We start from the raw sequence: 16,429 nt of genomic DNA, 5'->3' as shown, positions 1-16,429 counted from the left end.
TATCAGCAGAGGTATGTTTTACACGCGATTTCTACTATTGCGCTACAGTTCTTACTTCTTGCTTCGCCGGAGACTGACTTAAACGTCGAAGAGCCATCGCTAGGGACCCCTTCCTGGCTCAACACTAATGTTGCTTGTGTTACAGACGAGAGCGAAGTCCAGAGGAAGTCAACAAGAACGTCACATCCCAACATCCATCTCATCGACTTTCGAACAAGATAAATATAAAGCCCATAGTCTCGCAAATTGACACAATTAGTACATGTGTAAACATTTGTTTTAATAGATCGTGAGATCAAGTTCTTAACTGATACAAAATATTTCATTTGGATGTCCCATTTTTCCAGGTTTAACGATATCTCTTTTGCTCTAAGATAACAAAGTTTGCAAATACTTCTTCAATCTACCAAAAAAAAACTCATAGTACGATTACAATTATACATTAGAGTTGACACACGGCCTGCTAAAAGTCTAAATTTGTTTATTAGCTAAAATATATCGTGTCCATAAGTTTAAAGAAGTCGATTAAATAATCCATCTTCATTTACAAATGGGCATAAGTAAACTGCTACAATTATTGTTAACCTACATCAATCTTCCTAATGGATTCCAACTAAATACCTAATCAGGATCAGATGGTCAGGAAGCAGGACTTGCAGTGAAGCTTTCAAGGATAAGCTTCCGATCGATCAGCTTTCAGACCGCAACAACAATGTGTTCTTGTCACCTTAGTAAGACAACTCTAAATGTCTGGCAGAAACAAGAAGAATGAAGATTAGACTAGATATCGCGAAGATATGTTTTAGGACGGTTGCGGTTAGACCTGAATTCTCGAACGGGGCACGAACGAACAGTTGGCCATGAAGGGTTACGACTGCTGACGTCTTGTGTGGATCGATGCGTGAAGGTAAGGTGATGACCTAAGGATAGAATGTTTGTCATTGAGATAAAAAAGGAGTAGATCTAAATAACTTAGACGCACGTTCAGATATACACCTTCTTGAAAGGAGTAACACCCCAGGGATTATCGGGTTGTTCTGGCTCGCCGGAAACAACCAAACGTCCAGCGGGATCCGATTGCACATGCACCTGATATTAGTGAATTTGGTGAATATCATCAGCCTCATGAATATGTACGAGTTTAACAGGAGTGCATTACACTAGCTACCTCTTCGCGCAAAAGCCCGGGAACTAAAGCATAAACTTCGAAACAATCTTTCTGCACACAAAAAACGGCGAAAGAGTATTCAGCTATAAAGAAACCTTAAGTGCGATGAAGGTTTCTGTGCAACAAAAATTAAAAAGAAAATACCGTTCGTTGAACATTGATCTTCACCCAATCAGCAGGAGTCCCAACATCAAAAACCATCGAATCAGTTCTGTAACAAGCACATCAATTGTTAGAGCATCTACCCTCAAATTGGCAAGGTTAAGCAAACAGACAGACATAAAGGAAAATAAAAACTATTTTACTTCCACAAGCAAGCAATGGATTATGAGAGGTTGGATAATGCGTTCGACTCAACAATGTTGAAGCCAAGGTCAGCTTTGTCGAGAGACAATTATCAATTTTGCTAACGATTGGAACTAGGTCTACAATTTTGGTGCATATTGGGAAGTGTAAGAAGCAAGCGATTAGGGTTTTATGTCCATGAGCACATTTATGATTCATTCTGATTTAGTTGAAGAAGATAGCCGATGCCAATATGCATTAGTATCATCTGATCAAGAGGAATCTTAACTGTGGTTTAATGTCTTTAGTACGTGCAAATTTGACTGAATGTTCGAGGCCCGGTGTTTTCTTTCTCTTCATTCCACCTTCAAATATTTCACGAAAAATAAGCAACCAGAAATTGATGATATGTACAAAAGTTTGTTTAAGGATCCAAACCTAAGCCTTTAAGATGCTTATCGCGCTTTGGTAACTGAAATGAACTCTTATCCTACAAAAGCAAAAGAAAAATGAGCGTCTAAAATCATAAAAACTTGATGAAAGCCAACACGATAATCTTAATAATAGCAGATCATCTTACGACCTTAATAATTGGGTCTCCAACTTCTCCGTTACCAAGCAAGCGCTGAGAGTGCCAACCCTGCATAGCACGCGCTGCAGCATCCCTTCTAGCTCTGCCTGAACCAGATGATTGGTTTCCACCAATCTGCAATGATTCAAAGACATGCACATGATTAACATTTTAAATAGTAACAACTATTGAATAAGTTGCTGGAATCACTCATCTACTGAGGCAGTGACATTGGAAACCATTGCTACTTGTACATACGAAATGTTATCATCAACCAACAATACTTTAGGCCAGACAAATAAACCTTATACACATGAAATGTTACCATCAACAATGTAATGTAATATATACAAAAAGACAAGATCTTGATTCAATATAAAACAAAAGCTAAAAATTACCTGTTGCTCAGAAATGATAGGCTCTGGAACTGAAGAAATGGGCACTTGGAGCTCTCCAGTCTGAATTTTATGCTTTTCGTATTCGAGAAGTGCCTGTAAGTCACAAATGAATTATCCAACACAATTATTCAAGAGAGAATTGGTGACAATTTATTGCAAAACAAAGAACTAAGGAAGATGGAAAGTGAACCATGAAAGAAGAAACCACAGTAGTGACAAGAGGAAGAAAGCAAACGTGTTCCTATTTCACTATCAATTATAGTGCTCTAGATGTGCCAGGCTAAAGTATTTTATAGTTACTTTCGTAGTTTTTAACATCAATCAGAGAACAAAATGTTGAATAGGTAGAGACTCTTCAAAAATATTGAGAATCAAAATTAGTACAAGATATATAGAGTCATTTTGAAGTTTAATAAAAAAAAATTAAAATGTACTTTTCTTCATGGGATTCTGCTTGAAATTCTTAAAGTGATATATCCATTACCTTCTCATAGAAAATCCTGAAAGTCCACGACACAGTAGTACATGTCCTGGAAGAATTATTATAAAGAATTAGCCAAATATGATAGAAGCAAAAAGAATCTGGAGATGATATTGTTGGAAGTTATAGAAGACAATTCTTGGAACATATATTATGTTTGGCTTTATTTTCACAATCAATTTGGTGTAAAATTCCACCAATGCATATTGGCATCGCAAACTACTTAATATCATTTCAGAGCCTCTCAGAATGAGTCTTCTACATATTCTGAAACCTATTTTCATGCATCTTCATACGACATATTAGCAAAGCATCACTTAAAGTGCAATCCTTTTTATAACATCTCATGTGTCAGATATTATACAAGTATTAGACAGATTATTGTACAATATCTCTCACAACTCCATATTGATGCAATACCAAAATTGAACAAAACTTACAAAGACTCTTACTACCGAAATTGATGCCACGAGGAGATATAAATATCTGATATTGAGAAATTATTGATCTCACATTGAAAATCACATAGAGAAATTATTGATCTCTCACTGAAAATTGGAACTCACAAAAAGAGAACCTTTTTTTTTATCAAAATGTTGAATCAATCACACGAGGATTCAAATTCTTTTTATAACCAAAAATAAAGATCTGTTCTCCTAAGACAAGATCTAACTTACCATTACAAATATAACAAAACATTTTTAAAAGCATTAAACAATTTTAAAAGATTAAAACTCAAAATTTAAAGTAAACACTAAAATTAAGCCCTAATTTTAAATTGCACCATTCTCTCTGAACCTGACTCCCACTGAGTTATCAATGTCTTTCTGTTATTGTACCCAAGCATAAGTAATAATTACTTTACAATTTTGTTAAGCATGATTTCTTCAAAAAATTTCCTTGGCTGACATTTTGGTGTATGTTCATCTACCCTTTATTTCTCAAGAAAATAAATTCTGTATCACTTGCTTCTTTGGATGCCCTTTCAAATTAGTAACAAATAGTTCTATCTTATTTTCCTTTTAATTCTTGAGGGACTACGCATTATCCTTATTGACACCTTTCTTTTGGTCATTTCTTCCTATAGATACTACTAACATCAACGAAGAAGGCAAAGGATTAAAGGGGTGTACTATGACAAAATCAATATGTAAAGATGGAAGTTCAAATGTCTTCAGTAAATTACCAAATTCTCGAATTCGGAACCTGAATTAAGATTTAAATAAATTAGGTAAGTTAAATAAATAATAGTTAAAAAAATCAATTTCCTTCGCAGTAAGGAAAGATAGACGAATACCTCTAGAGGAGTAATTATTAATGAAAGGGGACAATTTACTATGTCACCCGAAGCATATTATAATATCCATTAGTAGAATTTCTTTCTAATGGTCAATATGATAGGACTTCTTTGAATGATGTACAATTATATATAAAACTTTTGAGAGAAAAATAATTATTATTTAATTAACTAACTAAATAAGCAAAATAAGTTTCTAAAATAAGTCACAATTTTTCTGTAATCATGAGAATTTCTTTGGTGTTGAAATGGTCAAATCTTGATTAGTTGGTGAAGCTCCTCTTTCCTGTAATCCATCTTGCAATTTTTTTGATGCAATGGGTACTTGGGAAGGAACATAATCTTGTAATTGATCCAAGCCGTGCTTGCAATAGACATTAGAGTCCCCCAATTCTTGTATCATATGTCACTCTTCAAAATCCTTGGATTGAATCCAAGCATTTGATCAGATCCTAATAGGAGAATGAATCAGTATGCCAAAAAAATTTTTTAAAGACTATTAAAAAAATTGATCACGTCTTAAATTGAGGCTCGCCCACAAGCGCAAAAGAGAAATTTCATGTCGCATGGATGAAGGGAAATAGTATTGTAGACTTGCGATTGCTGAAAAAGGTGTTAGAGGATCGGTGAGTATCAGAGAGCGACTCCTACGAGGGCAACACTACTGCTAGGAGAGCATGATAGGCACAAGGCATAGATCTACCAAAGGAAGCAATAGGATTCTAAGGGCAGGCTTAGCAAAAGAGAAAGTTGTGGTGGAGATTGATAGTACAAACAATAAGACAACCACGGAAAAAAGGGTGTGACAAAAACATAGAAAGAGGGATGCATGACACTAGGGAGCAACCATCGCCAATGGTGTGGTGGCCTTGATAACAAATAGGGCATAGGTCAAGAGGTGAGCAAGTGAGGTCCTTGATCGATGACAACGTAAGAGCGGCATGGTGTAGGTGGTTCACATAGGTGGCAGAGGAAGCAAGAGAAGTCATGGTCAAGGTGTTGGAGTGAAATTGGTGGGTAGAGGAATCATTGCACTTGTATTGCAGAATGTGTGGGGTTGTGTTAGTTGTAAGCTCTTCCCGGGAAACGCGGGCATAGATGTTCTACCATCAGTGGCTTATGTTGTAGAAGGGAGAAGAGTATAACAAGCATTGTGTGTCGATATCACCCACATCGGAGATATCGAGGAACAAAAAATAGGCACACATAGAAGTTTGTGACATCGAGTGTAAGTTTCTTGAGAGGAAGGTCATGCATGCTAGGATCTCACAAAAAGGGGCCAATTTTCATGAGAACGAGATAGTGGTTGGAGGAAAAAGAGCAATCCTAATGATGGGGAGATGTGCACAGTTAGCAAGAAATTGGGTCAATAAGCTTTAAGGGAGAGTGAGAGGTCAAGTAGAAAAGAAGAGGGGATCACACCAAACATGAGATGGGAAGATATCATGTAAATTAAGACTTGTGATCATGTCAGTGTAGGAGGCTCAAGTTCTTAAGGGAAGTAAAATAAATCGATGAGAGAGCTAGGATAGGTGTATCAAAGAGACTAAACCAAATTCATTTCTAGTACAACTTTATACAACACCGAGTATAAAATTGATGGCGCACGAGTATAACCATAACCATCTCACAAAGAGAATCAAAAGTTAAGACCGAAGGAAATTTTATTAAACTAAGGAATAAAATACATAATGTATCTAAATCCCTTTATAAACCAAAAACAAACAACAATTCTCATAGGACAAGGTGTAGCTTACCTTAACAAATATAACATAACTTTTAAAATCTAAAATTCAAACAAACATTAAAACAAAGCCCTAAATCTTATATGAATCACTTATTACTGGGCAGGTGAATCAAGGTATGTACGAAGAAATTTAGATCCTTGAATTTTAATTGGTTGTTTTGGTTAAATAAGTAATGTAGAGAATCATGGCAAAAAAAAAAGATGCAGGTTAGAATACTGGGTGGTACATAGAACTTATCCTTATATGAATGCTATGTAAAGCTATATCACCTAACAACAGCACTTCTCATTGGACAAGGTTTAGCTTACCTTAACAAATATAACAAACCTTTTTAAAAACACTTTAAAATAATTTTTAAAATCTAAAACTCAAACAAACATTAAAACAAAGCCCTAAATCTTATATGCATCACTTACTACTAGGCAGGTGAATCAAGGCATGTAAGAAGAAATTTAGATCCTTGAATTTTGATTGGCAGTTTTGGTTAAATAAGTAATGTAAAGAATCATAACAAAAAAAAAATGATACAGGTTATAATACTGGGTGTTACATAGAACTTATCCTTGTATGAATGCTATGTAAAGCTATATCACATAACAATAATCAAATCAATTATATTAATTTTTAATAAATTAATTAGAATTTTCATATTAGACTAATGGGTTAGAATACTTACTTTGGAGGCTTGAATGATTCTCCCACTTGTCGCCAAAGTTTGCATGATGTCACCTAAAGAAACCAAAATAAGTACTCTTGTTAATATTATGCCTACTTAAGTAGTTCAAAATTATTTTGATGGTGTGATTGAACTGTTGAAGCATCAAATAAAATATGTGTTTGAATGTTTTGGTTGATACTACGAGAAGTCAGGAAAAGCAACAAGAAATATAAATTTTAAAGTAGCATTTACAGCATATTTTTTGTTTCATTAAGAGAAAGTGTACTCCCAATATAAAATCACATGTTTAGGATCAAGTTTGCTCTTCTAAGCATGCTAATGAGTCTGCGAGCAAGTATGTTATTAATCTGTTGATAAACACAAAACAACCTAACCCACAACCTTAAACTAGGTCTGTGTCATCACTCAGTTACATTTAAATCAATGCCAAATGGAAACAAAATGCAAGGTAAGAAACTAGACCAAAATGAAAGGAAAGAACTGACTGAAATTGTGTCGACATTCAAATATATTTAAATTAAAACCCGAGGAGGATTATATACCAAATAGAAATGCAACCTTAAAATGGAATATACAAACAATCAAAGACTTCGGGATTACACAAAAAGTAATACAAGAAAAAAATATAAATAGTAGATTCAATGGAATGAACTGGCTGAAATTGTACCATCATTCAGTTACATTTAAATCAACGCCGAAGGAAGATTATATACCAAATGGAAACACAACTCTCAAAATGGAATATACAAACAATCAAAGGCTTCTGGATTACAAAAATAGTAATACAAGAAAATATCAATAGAAGATCCAATGGAACTTCAGTAAACAAACATGGTATTTAACAGAAATTATTTGAGCAAATTAAATTTCTATACATCTTTGATTTTACATATGCAAAAAAAAAATTGCTAGTATCTTAGAAAATACAATTTCTATGAAACTGGCCATAATAAAGAAACAAATTTGATACTGAAACCAAAGGGCAAATGTCTAGAAGATAACTCTTGAGGTACCTTGTCATAGCCACCCAATCTCGTCACTTGCCTCCATAACCTGACCCAAGAAATATTTTAGACATTTACTCGAGGTGAAAGCAAATACACTGGAAAAGAGTGAAGAATTGTGCTCACTTTAGGCAGTTCAAACCTTCACCATAAAATTTAGGTGCCTTAAACTCCAAGCTCCTCTCTTTGTAGAAGTTCTCAATCTCTTTCATAAAAGCTGATTGCTGATCCTCTGTCCCAGAATCTTCACCATCCAAAAAAGAGTCAAACTCAGAAGACTGGATATAACCCTCTGCACCTTCTTCATCATCTTCCTTCCCCTTTTCCTGCTTTACAGTGGCCTCAGTAACTTGATTCACTTTAGAGTCATCTTCCTTCTCATCCATTGCGACAAGCGACTGCCCATTCTCAAGCTGCACATTCTCTTCCTTAATCTTCTCTTCTGTCATTGCATCACCAATAGCAACCTGATGAGAGGCATCCACAACATCAGTCTTCGAAGCAGGATCACCTAGCGGTGCCTCATCGCTTCTGGCAGTATGTTCAACCGAAACAGGCTCCTCATGCAGTTTAGTGAAGTTTTCTGCTTGAATCACAGAGTTATTCTCAACTAAAGGGTTATTATCAATTAGAGGTGTGAGTTCCACATCCGCAGTCTCCTCATTAACATGCTCATCTTCAGTAATCTCTAGCATGTCCTTCTCTGGTTCAGTACTTGCTACAGAGCCACTTGTATCCTTTATTTCGTCCATTGACTAAACAAATTAAAAAGAGAGAAAGAGAGAGTAGGTATTCTTGACCGTGGCTTTGGTCAAATATTACAGCACTAGATTAAAAATCCAGGTTCAGGTTCAACAATGGTGATCTTTAGCGACAGCAATTACTGAGAATAAAAGCTTCCAATTTCGCTCAAATCCCAACTCCAAAATAAAGATCTATCCATCAAAAACCAATATTTACGCTCTTCTCCCACATAACATTCAACCACCATTCCCCCCAAAAAACCTAGGGCCTTGAGTTCGCGTAGGTTCAAACTGGAAATCAAAACTTGACCGCGAGAAGGAGAAATCGGAGTTCCTGATAGCAGTAAATTTCTTCAAAGAAGGAAATTAATAACTTAGCTTGGTCGAGATGCCGCACGCCCTAACGACCGGATTTGATAGAAACGTTGCGACTTTGCCAAATGGCAGAAAAAAATTCGAGCACCGCGATCCTTCCGATTTGCCCCCTTTTGTAAACCCTAGACTCTATTCAAGGAACAAAGAATCGAACCAGTGACCGGATTTCAATCAACCAGCGTGGAGGCCCAAATCAAAGCCCATTAAAGAATTTGGGCTCAAACTCATCTAAACTCCATTAAGAAATTTTGAAATTCTATATATTCGTTCATTCATCTTTATTTACCTCTTTTATTATGATAATTTAAAATAAATTTTTTAATGTGGTAATATATATTAAATGAAATATTCAAAATACTAACTTGCTTTTCATGATAAATGATACGGCAGAATTTGCGTCAAAATTAAGAAAGAGTGAGTCAAGATTTGAGGCCAGCACAGTCAATTGGCTTGACTGATCCGATCGAACCCTTAGTTCAATTAAATCCCAAATCTCTCAGTATCTATGAGACCCCAAGTTGTTAGCACCATTCAGAGCCAAATAATACGAGAAGACTAGTTTGATCGAATGGTCCAACCGATTAAACTTACGATCTAATCATACATATTAGACACTTGGTCTAACTAGTCTTGTTAGCCTAATACAAGATAATTTTTAATATATAGCCGATCAACCCATAGCAACCTCTTTTAAAAGACAACATTATTATATTATCGCAATATCTTATAAAAAAATATTCCCTTATTGTGAGAGATATATGGAACCGATCAAATATCATGTAAGTAAAATCCAGAATCAATCATACAGGTTTTAATAGTATCTCTGCAAATAAAACAAATTTAAATATTAATTTGCATTAAAAAAATATTTGTGCGAATATAAATATTGTATACCATTCCTCTGCAGTAAACTTCCTCGACTGAGCCAGCAAACCGTTTGTGGTAGGGGAATTAAATGCTCACAATTAAATGTCTAAGAGTAGATCAGAAGTACCGAATTATATTGTCTACTTTATTGTCTGAGGAAAATGTACAATGCTCACAATTTTTTTCAGCCTTATCGAGTGTGTTATATCAGGTACCAGAAAAGGTGCCAGAAGAGGATCACATTCGCCAAACCAATACAAAGGTTACTGTAGCAAAATGAATGTGGACAGCAGAGATACTGTCTTAAAACTAGCACTTACTTCCAGCAAAAGAATGGCATCGTATAGACAGCAGAGATACTGTCTTGAACCATGGTAAAGGTAGAAGAGATGCTGGCTTAAACCATGGATTCTAGATGGCTAAACCAAGAGGATAGAATGAGAGGCGGTATGAGCAGCAGAGATGCTGCAATAACCCTTCACCATGAAAAATATGCTTTGTATTTATCTCATAGACATGAGAATGCGTGTGGACTTCTGCACAGGTTTCTTGGGTGTCATCTTCAATTTCTCCTTCACAACCAATTCCAGCTCCTCGATGATTTTCTGGAGCTTCTTCTCGTACTCCACTGATTTTGGATCTTCTGTTGATGTTTTGCTAGAAACAGATTCCGAGCACGAAGGATGCTCTGTGGTGGAGACATTGGAACAAGATGGGGTAGTCATATCGTTTCCAAGAGGAGTAACGGATGAAAAGCTTCTATCTGAAGGGCTAGGAGAGGTATCAGAAACATCAGAAGGGAGAATTTGGCTAATAGGAGTATCTGCAAGACTTGGAGAGTTATCAGAAACATCGAAAGGTAGAACTTGAGTGATAGGAGTATGTTCAGAAGCATTCAGCTCATCATCAGCTACTGGGCCACCGATAGACAATTCTTCAGGATTGGAGTTCCTCTGTTGTGCATTGGTTGCTCTACTACGCATTTTTCTCCTCTGCAAGGCCTACAATACCCATAAAAACCATCACACCACAGCAATAGAAATGCACATAAATGAGAGTATTCTCATATGAGCAGGAAAAAATAAAAAGAGAAAATGCTGCCTATCAATATATGCTTCTCAGCCAGGTTGAGCAAGAAGAACTACAGAAATGTGTTACAAATACATGGGATAGCTAAAACACCCAACAAACAATTTTTTATATATATTAAATAACAGAGATGAACTCGACTAATTGTGATCAATTACATGATTGTATGGCTGCTATGGAAGCAACACAATTAGCAGTAACCTAATCTTCCAACCCGTTATAGTTAGTTTAAACAATATAGAGATGGTGCATGAGCAAGGAAGTTAGAATGTTTATAGAAAACAACTAATCTTTTGCAAAGTAATTGAAATTGTGATTGTGTGCATTTCAAAGGCAACATATCTCACCTGCAACCCCAACACACACCCATTAAAGGTTTGTCATCCTCTTCCATCAATAAATGTGGTTGGCCCATTGGCAAAGACATAGGGAGTTTGTGCTTGTAAGGATCAAGGCCATATTGGGCAAACTAAACTCATGAATAAGAGGTAATGATAGAGAGGCATATGAATTTCCCATGGACCACGATGACAATTGATTCTAAGCATAGTTATGAAAGGCATGCACCTAATTGTGCCTAGGCACAAGGCACAGCCAGGTGCACCATCTACACCTAGATAGTGACCTAGATACAGTATTTGAATGAAGCACACGCCTTTTGAGAGGTTAAGGCGTGCTTAAGGTATGATTTTCCTCGCTTTATTGAAGTTTTTTAAAAACAATTCAACCCAAACCTTAAATACCCTTTAAATTAATTAAATTGTATTAACTTGCATGCATGCGACATATTTTTCTTGCTTGCTTCTTCCTCTCTCCTAAAAAATGAACATTAAGAGCATCTCCAATGCAAGGTTGTTTGTAAAATGAAAAAAGCTAAATAAAAAAAGTTCTAACCATTGTGAGTGCAAGATTTGAAATTTATAGTTTAAGAGCAATAGTAAAATTTCAAAGCTACTTTTTAATGCATGTAGCCATGCAATTACATGCTATGAATTGGACCGCACAAAAATCATTTGTAGCTCTAACTATTGGAGATGTTTCAATAGGTTTTAAAATGTTGATGTGGCATAATATGGCATATTGGGATCATAAAAAATGATTTTGTAGAATTCTAACAATTGGAGATGCCCTTAGAGCATCTCCAAGGCAAGGTTTTAGGAGAGATTTGTGAAACAAAAAAGCTCGAACCATTGTGGGCATGAGATTTGAGGTTTTAGTTTAAGAATAGTAATGAAAATTCAGACTTGCTTTTTTCTTTCAAAATTAACCATGTGAGTGAAGCCAATAATTAATTACCAATGAGGTTTGAGGTTTGTTGGGATGTTTTTTTATTGTGGAGAGAGTAACAAGTTTTTATGCCTATGATGTACACCAACATCAATCTTCTAGATTTCGTCATTTGGCTATACTTTCTTGCTTTTCTACTTTTATTTTGTCGTAACAGAATGTTTTTTTCCTTACAAATTTAAGTTCATAAGTTTTCTTATCGGTTTTGTTTTTTTACTCTCACATAATCAAATTGTAAATTAATTTAAAATTTACATTCTAATGATTTTTTTTTGTTCCTCACAAATTCAAATTGTAAATTAGTTTAGAAGTTTCATTCAATTGATTTTGATTTTTCTTTAATTTGAAGTTTGATTTTGATTATGAAGATAAACTATTTTAATATTTGAATGTTAGTGAATTTTATATTTATATTATTATTTAATAGTTTGTGAAATATTTGAATTTTGTTAGTGAAATATTTTAGCAAAAAATCCCTATATATATTTGAATTGTAAAAATTTATATCCAAAGTGTCTTATTTCTGTAAGGCATGCATCTCACCTTACCCCTAACACCTCGCCCCACAACACCTATGCACTTTTGGGGCATCTCACACCTCAAATAACTATGATTATAAGCAAATTGGAGTGGAAGATTTAATGGCTAAACTGTTATATCTTCCAAATTTCCTTATATTTCATTTCTCACCTTACATGTATGCATATGCATACTTGTATATCAAGTATTTAACTTCTAAATAGATTTGATATGCTATCTATTTTTTTGTTCTCTCAAATAAAAGAATGGAAATGCAGAATATCAAAGATAGCCGCAACAAAGTAAAATCATTGTAGTAAATAATTTGAACAAGAGGGAATATCTGGAAAACTCAAAATCTAGTGATTATGAAACCTAAAGGAGAGATATGAACAATAAATGGAGAGAAGAACAAGAATACAGGTGCTAAAAGATAATGATGACAATTAATTCCAGTGTAGATAGTACACAGAAGGCTCAAAAAAGAAGGATTGAGTATACTGATCCTTCCATCAAACTAAAATTGTAAGAATTGACACATATGTTCTTTGTGTATACATATAAATGCAAAAATATTCCTACAAGGTAAATTTAGTATAGAGACAGACTTTCTTACATTGATAACGACTGTGATGTCACGGAGAGGAGTTCGAGGATACCAATGCGGCAACGGACTCTTCCTTTGCCTAGCCAAATGCCTTGCAGTTGTTGGGGGAATATTCTCTTTGTTATCAGTCGGGGACATGAAATTCTGGAGGTTGTTTGATCTGGATCTTCTTAAACCTATCGGATAAGCAGGCCTCCTGATCCAGAACCCAGTGGCAACATTTTCAGCTGAATTTCGATTCATGCCTTCACTCACCTCTGGCATTCTTTCTTATGCCAGAACACAAAGCCTACTTCAACAGAACTACTGCACATGAAACCAACAAATTGTGAATTCATTTAAACTAGCTGTTTTTTTTCTGATGCCATCATTCTTGTACAAACTCATATCATGTTCTAAACCTCCTAATATAGTTGGAAAAGCATTTTACAACTATGCATACCGTCCCTGAACAATCAACACTAACTCAATGCATTTGACTAGATCATTCATCGATCTTCTATGAACGTATCCATCATTCTTAGCCTAATTTATCTCGTTGCACATTGACAAAAGAAGGTAAGCTAAAAGAAAAAGAAATGATAAATTTAGACGGAAATGATAAAATGACCACCAGCAGCTGTAAACCCTAAGCAATTGAAGAACTAAAACAAAACATTTGCATTTATGTGACCCATTTCTTACCGAGACAGGCAATGGATTATCAACTTGGATCTTTGTAGAAAAGAATATCCAAGGAAACGAGAAAACCCTAAAGAATCAACAACACTTTAGTTCATAGCAAATACAAGGAACCCACTGTTAATTGAACAAGGAAGTGCACAACTGCTAATCTATGATCGTATGCTTACCAATACAGCCGTCAGCTTCGTTGCTTTTCCTTCTTTTCTTAGCGATTCCCAAATGAGGAGATACCCTACGTCCATTGGCAAAGATGAGCTGAAAATTATCTAGAAATAGACATGTATCAGGAGAAACGATATGTCTTACTGAAAAAGGCTTCAGATTCTTCTCCTTTACACCTGGTGACGGTTTCAAACTCCGTGCTCAATACATCGAAACCAAAACGGATCTGCAAATTTACCTTTCGAAACAAAGCCAAATCTGCGGATTCCTCCTCCTTCAGGAAAACAAAATAAGATCATCGAATCTCAAGAAAAAAAAACAAATCGAATCGAATCAAAGAAAAGAGACGCATTTCGGACGGCGATCGACATTTCTCACCCGAAAGAAGCGTTCGTTCTCCGGACGATCGGCGGCCAGGGAGCAAGGAGTGAAGGGAGAGAGGGTTTCGGTTTTAAGGAACCCGAGGCGGTGACGGGACTCTCAGAGCGGATGCGGATCGAGCCGTGGAACGACTAGCAACTAGTTTCCAATCACCGCCGAAACGATGGTAGGGCATATTCCGCCCGTTCAAAATTTCAAATTTGGAGAATTGGCGGACAAATAATTCGAGGCAGATGTCCCGCAGGTTCAATTTAACAGACCTCATTAAGATAATAATTAGTTCCGGGAAAATTTTAAGGCCCCTCTAGTTTCATGATCTTGCAAATTAATTCCCGTGTTTTTTTATTTCAAATTTAGCACGTTTATTTAAAAGCCTTCAATTATAAGCAGTAAATTTAATATTTGCTCAAAACGATTAATAAATTTTAAAAGATAAATACACTTTCCTTTTTTTCTACTAAAAAAAACATTTATCTACGGCTTTTTAAAAATACTAATATATATCGTCGCACAGTTCGTCACTGTGCACGGCAGGATATCAGCGTGTGTTATTTTATTTTTATTTTATTTTATTATTTTTATTTTTAAAAATTAATATTTTTTAATATAAATCTCAAATATATTACTATACCATGTAAATATATTAATATACCCATAAACATCTATTATTTTTATTTTTTATTCTTTTATAATTGAACATTATGATTCAATTGGGAAATCTAAACCTTAGCGATAACATCTTAAAATTTTTTTAACTTGAACACTATAATCGAATTGGGAAGCCTAAATACTAGAGGTAAAGAGTTAAAAAAAAACTATATTAAAAAAATTCAAGATTTTACCTCTAGGGTTCAAGCATTCCAACTGGGTTATAGTATTCAGTTAAAAGAAAAATTAAAAACGAAAAAAAAATTTGACATTTATGGATATAGTAATGCGTTTGTGGGTTACAATAATATATTCTCGATTTATATTCAAGAAAATATTGATTTTTAAAAATAAAAATTTTTAAAAAATAAAAAATCACATTGATATCCTACATGTGCAGTCACACACTATGTGACGTGCAAGATATCAGTTGTATATATATATATATATATTGATAATACTCTTGAGACAAGCTGGTTTAATAAACTAGGTACTTGAATGAAAAGTAAGTCACTTGTAAATATATAACTTCATTTATTTCGTGGAAGCAAATTTGAACAAGTCTGTTCTATAATGATGCATCATATGTTATACAAGTGAAATCAACCATGTTCTTCTAACATCAGTTTTATAAGAGCAACTTTGTTCAGATTAGTGATATAGCTTTCTTATTTTGGCATGATAAGATTACTTATTTAGCTATGCCAATTGTTTATACTATGGAGTTTATAAAATATGTCAGACACTTAATTGTAAATTAAATGAGTTATTTGTAATTTTTGAATAGTGCAATGACATGAATTAAAGTCTATTATGCCAAATTTTTTTCATCTGACTGTTTCAGCTTTTTCTCATTTATTTGAAAAAATGATCCATTTTGTTTTCCTGATTGAAAGCTTTTATTGTTTGAATATTGTGTGTATCATTGATCAAGGTTTACATTTCTTTCTGGTGTCATAAGTAACACTCTGTTACATAATTGCATTATCAGAGTAACAAATGGTTGGAACTTATTTCAAGTTGGGTGCAGTGGCGGAGGCAAGGGGGCGTGGGGGTGTGCAGAAGTACCCCCTTACTCCCGGAAGCACTCCCTGCCTCCACGCCCAGATCATCAACCCAACCTCTATGCCAACTCCGGACAACTCATCATACCCTTCTCATCTTCGCCAACGTCTACTGCCACTCCAGCGTCGTCGCTTAGAAGTCCATCATCGCCCCATCTCCCACTCCTACCGGCTCCTCGACTCCCTCTTCCCCCAGCTCCACGCCTCCGCCGGCCCTGCTCCCAACTCCCACACCTTCTCCTCCATCCTTCCCGCTTGCATCGACGCCGACGCCGACGCCGACGCAGACCACTTCAACAGCCAAGCCCACGCCCTCGTGCTTCGGAACAACGCCGTGGCTGCCATCTATGTTGCTAGCGCCTTGACCAACAT

The 16,429-nt window shown here is 35.4% G+C and overlaps 2 protein-coding genes across 4 annotated transcripts; both read right to left on the bottom strand.

The window, feature by feature from the left end:
- Nucleotides 1–464: 464 nt before the first annotated feature.
- On the bottom strand, nucleotides 465–8,889 carry LOC122002897 (AT-rich interactive domain-containing protein 5-like). The gene is made up of 13 exons (XM_042558283.1): nucleotides 7,758–8,889; nucleotides 7,641–7,680; nucleotides 6,625–6,677; nucleotides 2,907–2,952; nucleotides 2,423–2,515; nucleotides 2,037–2,159; nucleotides 1,892–1,943; nucleotides 1,743–1,818; nucleotides 1,313–1,379; nucleotides 1,169–1,219; nucleotides 997–1,089; nucleotides 824–920; nucleotides 465–750 (listed from the first exon to the last, which is right to left on the bottom strand). Exons 1-13 carry the CDS (start codon nucleotides 8,381–8,383, stop codon nucleotides 743–745), a joined length of 1,425 nt encoding a protein of 474 aa, XP_042414217.1. The 5' UTR covers nucleotides 8,384–8,889; the 3' UTR covers nucleotides 465–742.
- An 840-nt stretch (nucleotides 8,890–9,729) lies between these two features.
- On the bottom strand, nucleotides 9,730–14,466 carry LOC122002896 (protein POLYCHOME-like). Of its 3 annotated transcripts, none has more exons than XM_042558280.1 (6): nucleotides 14,343–14,466; nucleotides 14,109–14,238; nucleotides 13,970–14,034; nucleotides 13,803–13,869; nucleotides 13,128–13,424; nucleotides 9,730–10,617 (listed from the first exon to the last, which is right to left on the bottom strand). In XM_042558280.1, exons 5-6 carry the CDS (start codon nucleotides 13,380–13,382, stop codon nucleotides 10,120–10,122), a joined length of 753 nt encoding a protein of 250 aa, XP_042414214.1. In that variant the 5' UTR covers nucleotides 13,383–13,424; nucleotides 13,803–13,869; nucleotides 13,970–14,034; nucleotides 14,109–14,238; nucleotides 14,343–14,466; the 3' UTR covers nucleotides 9,730–10,119. The 3 variants fall into 3 exon arrangements, with proteins under 3 accessions (XP_042414214.1, XP_042414215.1, XP_042414216.1); XM_042558281.1 differs by having other exon boundaries at nucleotides 13,128–13,421; XM_042558282.1 differs by lacking the exon at nucleotides 13,803–13,869.
- Between the last annotated feature and the right edge of the window lie 1,963 nt (nucleotides 14,467–16,429).

This window comes from Zingiber officinale, chromosome 7A (genome assembly GCF_018446385.1).
Source record: "Zingiber officinale cultivar Zhangliang chromosome 7A, Zo_v1.1, whole genome shotgun sequence".
In the NCBI taxonomy this organism is placed as follows: domain Eukaryota; kingdom Viridiplantae; phylum Streptophyta; class Magnoliopsida; order Zingiberales; family Zingiberaceae; genus Zingiber; species Zingiber officinale.
Note: the sequence above shows the minus strand (reverse complement) of the source record. Positions and strands in the feature narration are given on the sequence as shown.

Bases quoted from the DNA above. Each gene is read 5' to 3' on its own strand.
- LOC122002896 (XM_042558280.1), bottom strand. From the start codon at position 13,382: ATGCCAGAGGTGAGTGAAGGCATGAATCGAAATTCAGCTGAAAATGTT. The intron at 10,618-13,127 runs GTAAGAAAGTCT...TGGGTATTGTAG, and splicing joins ACATCACAGTCGTTATCAAT to GCCTTGCAGAGGAGAAAAAT.
- LOC122002897 (XM_042558283.1), bottom strand. From the start codon at position 8,383: ATGGACGAAATAAAGGATACAAGTGGCTCTGTAGCAAGTACTGAACCA. The intron at 1,819-1,891 runs GTTTGGATCCTT...AAATATTTGAAG, and splicing joins TAAGCATCTTAAAGGCTTAG to GTGGAATGAAGAGAAAGAAA. The intron at 1,090-1,168 runs GTAGCTAGTGTA...CACTAATATCAG, and splicing joins CCGGGCTTTTGCGCGAAGAG to GTGCATGTGCAATCGGATCC.